Below are 12431 nucleotides of genomic sequence, written 5' to 3' on the forward strand. Positions count from 1 at the left end.
TCCCACTGGGCCCTGGACTGGAGAGAGCCAGGTGAGAAACAAGGCTCATGTCAAGAAAGTATGGTAGCTTGCTTCTCTCTTTGGCATGTACAAAACCAGTAAAGCCAAACCAGAGCCTTCATTCAAAGATAAGCCCTCTTTGTACTACTTGAACTACTTAGGTAAAGATTTTGCTGTTCTCCCCTACTCTGGGCTCTAGCTAGTTCATCATCTCAGAACTCAAGCAGGTTCTAGTCAAACTCAGCAGCTGAGACCTCTCCTGAAGATACTCTGTCCCATCAGACAGCACCCTTCTAGCCTGGGTCCTGGGCAAAAAGCTGCAGTCAGAAAGAAGAGGTTCACTTGGTCTAAGTGGACAGCATCAGTCACCTCCCTGGCCTTTCATTTTCTGCCAGTCATAAGAGCTAGAAGGACTCTTAGATATACAAAGCAGAGAGAGCCCCTGGTTCTACCAAAAAGTTAGAGGTCTTCCTCCTAGGGCCCCTCCCTCCAGCATCCAAGTCAGGAGCTTCCCAGGGTCCCTACTACTTGCTAGCTTACCTTTCTGGGAAAGCTGGGCTCTGACATTGTCCAGTTCATTCTGCAAGGCAATATCCACAATAAATAGTAGAAAAGCATCATAGCTGACTTTCAAGTGGCCTCCCCTAAAGCCATGGGGAGTCCCAGGATTGGACAATGAGGCCTATAGATCCAGGGAAGCTGTGTACCTCAAGGTCAACCTAAGCCAACAATGGAGAGATAAGTATTTATATACTTTTTTGAAAAGTAGGTAAGATGGAGAAAAATAACCTCAGGAGCAAGGTCCCAGGCAGCGAAAGAGACAAAATAGTGGGAAAGGAAATAAAGTTGGGCTCATGTGGTCAGTCTGAAAAGCAGAGGCTTCCAACTCTTCCTTGGCCTCATTCTCTGTGCTGGCTTTATTCTCTCTGGGCATTAGCTGCACTTACCAGGGACACTGAACAGGAATAGGCAAGGAACTTGGGCCACTTCTCTCCACCCTGGGTCCTCTTGCTTCATAGTCTTCCTCGCTCTAAGCTGGCTCTGTGTACCACAAACCTTCCAGCCCCAGAATTCAATAGAGGCAGGTAAGCCAGGACAGCTTTATACTCCTGGATGAACTCTCTTGTGTGCTAGGTTCTAACTAGACTGTTGTGAGGGTCAAGTGAGACTTTCTCAAAGCCCTTGCACATGTTCCAGAGCCGTACCACAGAATCACTGAAAGGCTAGGGCAGAACTGAACCCAGTTCTCTTTCAGGAGTCCAGAGAATTCAACATCCCTAAGGGCAAAAGAGTTGCCTATTCCAGGAAAACCAAGGTTTTACAGAATCAAATCATTTGATAAAGGGTCCATGGGAGTAGTTGGATGAAATCCAGGCAAATCTTACTCTAGATCACCCTTCTAAGGTCAATAAAAGTCTCAGAATTTCACGTGACCAATACTAAGGTCCAAGCCCAGTTGGTGGACAAGCCCCTGATGTCAGACTCTCCATCCAGGATACTGGTGACAGGAGCTTCCAGTGACTGAACAGCAGGGAGTGAAAGTGATGAGCAGTGAAGGACATGAAGGGGCTGCCTGAGAACGGATACCAGCCTCAGACTGCAGTACCACTGCCCATAGTCCCCTGGCTCCTTCCATACCCCAGCAGATGCTTCCAAGCCCTTGCTCCAAACTACTCAAGGTGTTGCCTCCCAGTCTCACAGACCTGGTTTTGAAAGCCGAAAAAAAGTGAAGCTGCCTTTGTTGCTTTCATCACAGGAAGGACACCACTTAAAACTGGGAGCAGTTACCATGACGATGAACATGATGGCTCTAAGCACAAAAGCTGCATGTTCCTGAAACAGTGAGGTTCCAAGGGCATGATACCCTGAGGCCAAAGGCAAATGAACTCTGATCTGACAGATGCCCAGCAAATTAGCCCTTAGGGTTCAGGGATAATTTGTGAACCCCAACCCAACTTCCTCAAGAGCTTTCTGCTAATCCTCATGCACAAAGAAAGCTACATTTTAGCTCTGGAAGGGAAGCAGTAGAGGACCTAGTCCTTCTTCTCTGTAGTGTGTGTTTCCACCTGGACTGCAAATCTTGATTCCAGGGGTTCTGCCCCCTATTCTTGGTCTGGGGATGGCCTAGGTATCTGACTTTATACCAAGCTTCCCCGGCAATTTTGAGGCACAGGCCTGAGTCTGACTAGGAAGTGGAAGAGTTTTCTAATCTGTCACTAACTGTTCCAGCAGCAAAGTAGGCTTGGAAGGATGGTTATAGAACCTTCAAAAAGCAAGGGAATCTCAGCAGAGGTGTTCTTTCCTTTAGATGGAGTTGTCCTGAAATCCCAAGGGGAGGGTTCACAGTCAAGCAGCCCTTTTCTTCCCTTAAAGTGTATTTCTCCAATGACTGTGTCTTATCCAACTGTCCCCTGCTCTCTCTGTCCCTGTCTTGAAATTTCTACCAGTTTCCTATCTCTATGCTCTAAGCATCCCTCTCGTGTGGGAGTAGAAAGTGAATTCCCAGGCTGAGCACATGGTTTATGACTGTAATCCCAGTACTCAGGGAGTTTAAGGCAGAAGCATCAGCTAAGGTCAGGAGTTTGAGACCAGCCTGGGCAACATAGCAAGACCTTGTTTTTACAAAAAAAATGTAAAATTAGGCAGGCATAGTGGCATATACCTATAGTCCTAGTTACTCAGGAGGATGAGACGGGAGGATGACTTGGGCTCAAGAGTTCAAGGTTACAGTGAGCTATGATCAAACCACTGTACTATAGCCTAGGTGACAGAGCAAGACCTGCCTCTTAAAAAAAAAAAAAAAAAGTGAAGCCCCATAGGGCTCATATAAATTCTAGGTACCTTTAATAATTCTGCATCCAAGACATTTTCCTCCTCCTGGGAAAGGTCAAAGAAGAGCTTATTGATAATGCTTCTTTTGCCAACCTGGATGGAAGAACAAGACAGAGTACAACTGTGTAGCTGGGTCATAGGTAAGGACAAGGGGTTGTACAAGAGTCTAACTGCCTAACATTCATACCAGGCCTGTTTTCAAGTCTAACCTTTCAAAGTACATCCTTTGGAGACAGAAGGATGCACTTGTGTGTAGAAAGCAAACTTCCAGGCTAGGCATAGGACTCCACCCTTGCAGATAACCAATGCTGGGGCTGCTGGTTTGGTGACTGCTGGTCATGTTACTGCAGATGCAGAACCATGTGGCAAGTGCTCAAAAGACACTCCAACTCTAGGTGCTGGGGCACTGAGGAAAAAGGCAGTAAAGAAGGCCAAATCTACCCAAGTGGAAACTGGCCCAGGGGCCAAGTGCAGTGTCTCATACCTGTAATTACTGTAATTTGGAGAGCCAAGGCAGGAGGATCACTTGAGCCCAGAAGTTTGAGACCAGCCTGGGCAATGTAATAAGACTTTGTCTCTACAAAAAAAAAATTAGTCAGGTATGGTGGTGCACACCTGCAGTCCCAGCTACTAGGGAGGCTGAACTGGAAGGATTACCTGAGCCCAGGAGATTGAGGTTGTGGTGAGCCATGTTCATGCCATTGCACACCAACCTGAGCAACAGAGCGTGACCTCTACTTCAAGAAAAAGAAAAAAAAAGGCCAGGCATGGTGGCTCACACCTATAATCACAGCACTTTGGGAGGCCAAGGTGGGAGGATTGCTTGAGCCCAGGAGTTTGAAACCAGCCTAGACAACATGGCAAGACTTCATCTCAGCCGGGCTCAGTGGCTCAGCCTGTAATCCCACGCCTTTGGGAGGCTGAGATGAGTGGATTGCTTGAGCCCGTGGGTTCAAGACCCGCCTGGGCAGGCGAGACCTCATCTCTACAAAAAAAATCAAAAAAAAAAATTAGCCAGGCATGGTAGTGCGCGCCTGTAGTTCCAGCTACTTGGAAGGCTGAGGCGGAAGGATCGCCGGAGTCCAGCAGATCGAGGCTGCGGTGGCCGGGAGCGACCACTGCACTCCAGTCTGGACGACAGAGTGAGACTCCAACTCAAAAAAAAAAAAAAAAGACTTCATCTCTACATACATACATAAGCCAAGTGTGGTGGTGTGTGCCTGTAGTCCCAATTACTCGGGAGGCTGAGGCGGAAGGATCGCTTAAGTCAAGGCTTCAGTGAGTTGTGATTGCACCACTGCACTCCACACTGGGTGACAGAGTGAGACCATAACTCGAAAGGAAAAAAGAAAATAGAGAAGAGAAAAAACTAGACCAGGCAACAAGTCCATCTGCCAGCTACCTGTGATATAAACAGGCCTCTCAAGCAACTGAAGGACACAAGTGAGGCTCAACTAGCCTTAAACCAGGACCAAGTTCAGAGATCTTTCCACATCCCTGCTCCCTGGTAAGGAGAAGATGTCTTCAGATGAGGTAGTCTCACCCCAACACCCTCACCTGAATTCGGCACTGTGGGCAGGTCCGACTTGGTGCTGTCTCAAACCACTGAATTAGACTGGAATGAAAAGCAGAATAACAGATTGATGAGCCCTGCCTTGGTTCAGGACATAAGCTAGTCAGTCACTTTGACCACAACAGGGTCTGCTCTGCTTCTCCTCAACCCGATGCCTGTCCAAATAGGGGAGCCCTACAGGCAGTTATAGCACCTCCCACAAGGCCTGACTGGTACTTAGCATGCAGACCAACTGGCCCTTTTGTTAGCCCTGTTGGCTTGGCAAGAAGGCTGTCCTTCTGGTAACCGTCTAGGCTTTGACTTGGATAAGGAGAGGTGACAGTCAAAGCCCAGGGTCGCTGGGTTCGGTGGCTCAGCCTGCAATCCCAGCACTTTGGGAGGCTGAGGTGAGTGGATTGCCTGAGCCCGCGGGTTCGAGATCTGCCTGGGCAACTTGGCAAGACCTCATCTCTACAATAAATCAAAAATTAGCCGGGCATGGTAGTGCGCAGCTGTAGTTCTAGCTACTTGGAAGGCTGAGGTGGAAGGATCGCCAGAGCCCAGCAGGTCGAGGCTGTGGTGGCCGGGAGCATGCCACTGCACTCCAGTCTCGGTGACAGAGTGAGACTCCAACTCCAAAAAAAAAAAAAAAAAAGCCCAGGGTCCCTCAAAGATAGGTACTCTGAGCCGGGCTCGGTGGCTCAGTCTGTAATCCCGTGCTTTGGGAGGCTGAGGTAAGTGGATTTGCCTGAGCCCACGGGTTCGAGACCTGCCTGGGCAACTTGGTGAGACCTCATCTCTACAATAAATCAAAAAATTAGCCGGGCGTGGTAGCACGCGCCTGTAGTTCCAGCTACTTGGAAGGCTGAGGCTGAAGGATTGCCGGAGTCCAGCAGGTCAAGGCTGCAGTGGCCGGGAGCGGCCACTGCACTCCAGTCTGGGCAACAGAGTGAGACTCCAACTCAAAAAAAAAAAGATAGGCACTCTGATAACACCTCCACTTCAAGCTGGAACCAAAAAAGCTACACTTCCAAGGTAAGGGACAAGTAGAAATAAAACTAAGTAGCAGTAAAAGCAAAACACAGCCCACTTTCAAATCATTTATCTAGGTGGTATGACAAAGCTGAAGTCTTAAATTTTAATTAAGGTAGTTTTCTACCTCACCCACAGGGACCAGGGGAAAACAAAGTTTTCTCTGGAAGATGATACCATCATGCTAGACCTCAAATATCCCTATAAATAATTTCTTAAATATCATATACAACATATAATCAAGGCTAATCAGATATAATGGAATACTACACAGCAAGGAGAATGAGTCTACAACTAAGAACAATATTGTGGATGAGTCACAAAAACATAATATTGAGGAAGAGAAGCCAGATATAAAAAGGTATATTCTGTATTATTTCACGTACATAAAGAAAAAAGTAAGCAAAATTCATCTATGCTCTCAAAGTCAAGCCAGTAGTTATCTTTATGTGAGGTAGGAAAAGAGGAGTTGGTAATGGTACTTAGAAAGGCACGTAGGGGCCAGGCTCGGTGACTCAGCCTGTAATCCCTGCACTTTGGGAGACCAAGGCAAGTGGATTGCCTGAGCCTGTGGGTTCGAGACCCACCTGGGCAACTTGGGGAAACCTTATCTCTACAATAAATAAAAAATTAGCCAGGTGTGGTAGCGCACACCTGTAGTTCTAGCTCCTTGGAAGGCTGAGGTGGAAGGATCGCCGGAGCCCAGCAGGTCAAGGCTGCGGTAGCCAGGAGCGTGCCACTGCACTCCAGTCTGGGTGACAGAGTGAGACTCCAACTCAAAAAAAAAAAAGGAAGACCATGTAGTGTTTCTAGAGCTGACAATATCCTGTTTCTTGATCTGAATTTTGGCTGCATGAGTGTGCTCAATTTGTGAAAATTCTGCAAGTCATATACTCCTTATATGTCTATTTTTCTGTAACTGTATTATACTTCAATAAAAAATTATTTAAAGGTAAATGGGCACACAAGGAAAAGAAGCACCGTGATCATGACCACAAATTGGAATTGTCACAGACCAAACACATTATGCTAAAGACATAAAAATCAAGCTTGAAAATATCAGTAGAGAAATGAAAAAATGACTTAGTAGGATTTAAAAAGAACCACATTATGCTAAAGAAATAAAAATCAAACTTGAAAATATCAGTAGAGGCTGGGCACGGTGGCTCAAATCTGTAATCCCGCGCTTTGGGAGGCTGAGGTGAGTGAATTGCCTGAGCCCACGGATTCGAGACCTGCCTGGGCAACTTGGCGAGACCTCATCTCTACAATAAATTAAAAAAAAAAAAAAAACTAGCCAGGTGTGGTAGCGCGTGCCTGTAGTTCCAGCTACTTGGAAGGCTGGGGTGGAAGGATCACTGGAGCCCAGCAGGTCGAGGCTGCGGTGGCCGGAAGCGTGCCACTGCACTCCGGTCTGGGCGACGGAGTGAGATTCCAACTCAAAAAAAAAAAAAAAAGAAAAAGAAAAATAGGCCAGGCACAGTGGCTTATGCCTGTAATCACAGCACTTCGGAAGGTGGAGTATGGTGGTGAATGCCTGTGGTTCCACCTACTTGGAAGGCTGAGGCAGAAGGATTGCCTGAGCCCAGCAGACCAAGGTTACAGTGGCCATGAGCATGCCACTGCACTCCAGCCTGGGTGACACAGTGAGACTATGACTCAAAAAAAAGAAAAAGAAATTCTGAGAAGGTCTAGCATACACATAATTGGGAGTTCCAAAAAGAAAATGGTACATAGAATAATGTCACTACCACCAAAAAAAATAATAATAATAAATAAATCCATGCCCTAATCCCTAACACCTTACATGACAAGAGGAATTTTGCAGATGTGATTAAATTAAGGGTCTTGAGATGGGAAGATTATCACAAGGGTTCTTTTAAGAGTGAGACAGGGCCAGGGCAGTGGCTCACACCTATAATCCCAGCACTTTGGGAAGCAGAGGTAAGAGATTGCCTGAATCCACAGGTTCAGGTTCGGGTTCGAGACCAATCAGGGAAACTAGATGAGACTTCATCTCTACAATTAAAAAAAAAAAAAAAAAAAGTGAGACAGGAGTGTCAGAGCCATGTAGAGATATTTGAAGGTGTAATTTTCCCCATGAGCCAAGGAAGGCACAGCCTTACTGACACCTTGATTTTAACCCAGTAAGACCTGTTTTGGATATTTGACCTTCAGAATGAAAAGTTAATAAGTCTGTATTGTTTTAAGCCATTTAGTGGTAATTTATTATAGCAAAAATGGGAAACTAATATAGAAAGAAAAGAGTTAATGGATTAGAAGAATTATTATGAAGAGATAATGGTTGATGATTTTCCAGAACTGATGAATGAAATTGTTCCATAAGTTAATAACTCGAATGAATATCAAGCAGAATAAACAAAAAGAAATTCACACTGGATACACGATAGTGAAACTGTAGAAAACTTAAGTCAGAGAAAACTCTAAAGGCAACAAGAATGGGAGGGTATGTTCTAAAAGTATGTTTAAAAGAGTAAGCAACAAATTAAAATCTGACTTCAATAGCTACAACAGGATGGGCTCAGTGGCTCAGCCTGTAATCCCAGTACTTTGGGAGGCCAAGGTGTGTGGATTGCCTGAGCCCGCAGTTCGAGACCAGCCTAGGCAACTTGGTGAGACCTTGTCTCTACAATAAATAAAAAATTAGCCGGGCATGGTAGCACGCACCTGTAGTTCCAGCTACTTGGAAGGCTGAGGTGGAAGGAAGGATCGCCAGAGCCCAGCAGGTCGATGCTGGGGTGGCCGTGAGCATGCCATTGCACTCTGGCCTGGGCGACGAAATAAAACTCCAACTAAAAAAAAAAAATAGCTACAACAGAAACTAAAAGTCAGATGAAAAAAGATATTCCATGCAAACAGTTGCCAAAAGAAAGCTGAAGTGGCTATACTAGCAGCAGACAAAATAGAATTTAAATCACACAACACACACTTTAAGTTAAAAAAAAAAAAGCTACAAGAGGCCGGGCAAGGTGGCTCATGCTTATAATCCCAGCACTTTGGGAGGCTGAGGTGAGAGGATTGCCTGAGACCAGGGGCTCAAGACCAACCTGGGTACATTGGCGAGACTTCATCTCTACAATAAATCAAAAAATTAGCCGGGTGTGGTGGTATGTGCCTGTAGTTCCAGCTACTTGGAAAGCTGTGATGGAAGGATCATCTGAACCCAGCAGGCTGAAGCTGTGGTGGCCGTGAGTGTGCCACTGCACTCCAGCCTGGGTGACAGAGTGAGATTCTAATTAAAAAAAAAAACTGTGAAGGACATTATACATTGACAAAAAGTTCAATCTTATAAGAAGAAAATTATAAATATATGCACACCAACAACAGAGCCCAAAAACATAGAAAGGAAAGTTTGACAGAACTGAAAGGAGAAATATTTCTACAATATGAGTTGGAGATAACAATACTTCACACTTTCAATAGATGGAACAACCAGACAGATGATCAATAAGTATATAGAGGACTTGAATAACACTATGAACCAACTAGACCAAACAGACATATACAGAACACTCCACTCAAGAGCAGCAGAATACATGGAATATTCTCCAGGATAGATCATATGTTGGGCCATAAAACAATTTTTAATAAATTTTTAAAAATTGAAATCATACAAAGTATATTTTCAGATCACATTAGAATAAAACTAAAAATCAGTAACAGAAGGAAAACTAAAAAATTAATAAATATGTGAAAATTAAACAACACACCTTTTTAGAGGTTTGTTTTGTTTTGTTTTGAATTGGACTCTTACTCCATCACCCAGGCTGGAGTGCAGTGACACACTCATGGCCACTCCAGTGTCAGCCTGCTGGACTCCGGCGATCCTTTCGCCTCAGCCTTCCAAGCGGCCAAAACTACAGATACAAGCTACCACACCCGGCTAATTTTTTAATTTATTTGTAGAGACACGGTCTTGCCAAGTGACCTAGGCAGTCCTCTCCCTAGTTGGCCTCCCAAAGTGCTGGGATTGCAGGCTTGAGCCACTGTACCTGGCCACACCCCTTTTTTTTCAAAGGCTACTCAAGTGAAGAGTGGAAAAGGAACAAAGAAAACTGTAACTGGTTGTGATCAGTTCATTGCAAACAGCACTGCACTCAGAGCAGCCACAACACACTCTTAAACAATCAATGGGCTGTGCACAGTGGCTCACACCTATAATCTCAACACTTTGGGAGGCAAAAGTAGAAAGATCAGTTGGGCCTAGGAGATAGAGATTAGTTAGGGCAACATGGCAAGACCCTGTTTCTACAAAAAAAAAAAAAAACTGTGCGGGCTCGGTGGCTGAGCCTGTAATCCCAGCACTTTGGGAGGCCGAGGCAAGTGGATTGCCTGAGCCCATGGGTTCGAGACCCACCTGGGCAACTTGGAGAGACCTCATCTCTACAATAAATCAAAAAATCAGCCAGGCGTGGTAGCGCATGCCTGTAATTCCGGCTACTCAGAAGGCTGAGGCGGAAGGATTGCCAGAGCCCAGCAGGTCGAGGCTGCAATGGTCAGGGGCAGCCACTGCACTCCAGTCTGGGCAACAGAGTGAGACTCCAACTCAAAAAAAAAAAAAAGAATACAAAATGGTACAGCCACTGTGAAAAAGGTAAGGCAGTTTTTTCTTCAAAAAGTTAAACATAGAGTTATCCTATGATCCAGCAATACCATTTCTGGGTATACCCAAAAGAATTCAAAGCAGGAACTCAGATATCTGTACACCAGTGTTTACAGCGGCATTATTTACAACAGCCAAAAGATAGAAACAACCCAAATGTCCATCAGTGAATAAACAAAATGTGGTATATGCATACAATAGAAGATTATTCAACTTTAAAAAGAAATTCTAACATAAGTTACAACCAATCTGGATGAATCTTGAGCACATGCTAAATGAAATAAGCCAGTCACAAAAAGACAAATATTGTGTGATTTCACATATATGAGGTACCTAGAATATTCAAGTTCATAAAGACAGAAAGTAGAACAGTATTGCTGGGATCTGTGGCAGGGAATAATGGAGAGTTACTATTTAATAGGTACAGGGTTACAGTTTGGGAAGATGAAAGTTCTTAAAAATAGTAGTGATGGTGGCAAACAATGTAAATATACTTAATGCCTCTAAACTGTTCATTTAAATATCATTGCTGAGCGTAGTGGCTGACACCTATAATCCCAGTACCAAAGTGGAGGCCAAGGTGAGAGGATCACTTGAGGCCAGGAGTTTGAGAACAACCTGGACAACAAATGGAAACTCTAGCTCTACAAAAAAAAAAAATTAATAGCCGGGCTTGGTGGCTCAGCCTGTAATCCTGCGCCTTGGGAGTCCGAGGGTTCGAGACCCGCCTGGGCAACTTGGTGAGACCTCATCTCTACAATAAATCAAAAAAATTACCCGGGCGTGGTAGCGTGCACCTGTAGTTCCAGCTACTTGGAAGGCTGAGGCGGAAAAATTGTCGGAGCCCAGCAGGTCGAAGCTGCGGTGGTCGTGAGTGTGCCACTGCACTCCAATCTGGGCGACAGAGTGAGACTCCAACTCAAAAAAAAAAAATTATCAAAATGGTAATATATTTACCATAATTTTTTAAAAACCCAAGCCAGGTGGCTCACACCTGTAATCCCAGTACTTTGGGAGGCAGAGGTGAGAGGACTGCCTGAGTCTACACACAGGTTTGAGACCAGCCTGGGTAACTTGGTAAAACCTCATCTCTACAATAAATAAAAAAATTAGCCAGGTGTGGTGGTGCACGCCTGTAGTTACAGCTACTTGGAAGGCTGAGGTGCAAGGATCACCTGAGCCCAGCAGGTTAAGGCTGCAGTGGTTGTGAGTGTGCCACTGCACTCCAACCTGGGTGACAGAGTGAGATTCCGACTCAAAAACAAAAAAACAAAAAAAACCCAGCAAGATACTACTTCATACCTACTATTATTTAAAAGATGGAAAAATGACAAGTGTCAAGAACATAGAGAAATTGGAACCCTCACATATTTTTTGATGGGAATTTAAAATGGTGCAGCTGCTGTGTTAAACAGTATGGCAGTGCCTCAAAAAGTTAAATGCAGAATTACCATATGTTCCATCAATTCCATCCCTAGGTACATTTCCAAAGAATTGAAAGCAGGGACTCAAAAAATATTTGTACATACAATGTCCATTGTAACATTATTCACAGCAGACAAAATAGGTAAACAATTCAAGGTCTATCAACAGATGAATAGATCAATAAAATGTGGTGTCTCTATACATACAATTAAATAGTAGCCATAGCTGGGCTCGGTGGCTCAGCCTGTAATCCCGCACCTTTGGGAGGCTGAGGTGAGTGGATTGCCTGAGCCTGCGGGTTCGAGACCCACCTGGGCAGCGAGACCTCATCTCTACAATAAATAAAAAAATCAGCCGGGTGTGGTAGTGCATGCCTGTAATTCCGGCTACTTGGAAGGCTGAGGTGGTAGGATCGCCAGAGCCCAGCAGGTCGAGGCTGCGGTGGCCAGGAGCGGCCACTGCACTCCAGTCTGGGCGACAGAGTGAGACTCCAACTCAAAAAAACAAAAAAAAATAAAACAAAAAAATAGTAGCCATAAAAAAAGAATAAAATTTGGATACATGCAACGTCATGGATCAACCTTGAAAACATGCAAAGTGAAATAAACCAGACTTAAAAAGACAAATATTGGATCATTCTATTTATATAAGGTACTTAGATGGGAAAATTCATAGAGACAGAAGGTAAAATAAAGGATCCCAGGGGCTATAGAGAGAGAGGAATGGAGAGTTATTGTTTAATGGGTAGTGTTTCTGTTCGAGGTGATGGAAAAGTCCTGAAAATAGTGCTGATGATTATATAACATTGTAAATATCCTTAACGCCACTGAATTCTACACTTAAAAATGGTTAAAATACCCGGGCTCTGTGGCTCAGCCTATAATCTCGCGCCTTTGGGAGGCTGAAGTGAGTGAATTGCCTGAGCCCACGGGTTCAAGACCCGCCTGGGCAACTTGGTGAGACCTC

At 44.8% G+C, this 12431-nt stretch overlaps 1 protein-coding gene across 1 annotated transcript in view; it reads right to left on the bottom strand.

Moving 5' to 3' along the window:
• Window positions 1-12431, bottom strand: part of TRAIP (TRAF interacting protein) — a 33663-nt gene that overhangs the window by 16607 nt on the left and 4625 nt on the right. Inside the window, exons 2-4 of the mRNA XM_008063178.2 lie at window positions 4390-4447; window positions 2842-2925; window positions 541-580 (exon numbers count right to left, since the gene is read on the bottom strand). Of these exons, the coding sequence (XP_008061369.1) occupies window positions 541-580; window positions 2842-2925; window positions 4390-4447 (182 nt within the window). The remainder of the gene's footprint in view (window positions 1-540; window positions 581-2841; window positions 2926-4389; window positions 4448-12431) is intronic.

This window comes from Carlito syrichta, unplaced genomic scaffold, assembly GCF_000164805.1.
Source record: "Carlito syrichta isolate Samal-C Ts95f unplaced genomic scaffold, Tarsius_syrichta-2.0.1 Scaffold306628, whole genome shotgun sequence".
Lineage (NCBI taxonomy): Eukaryota > Metazoa > Chordata > Mammalia > Primates > Tarsiidae > Carlito > Carlito syrichta.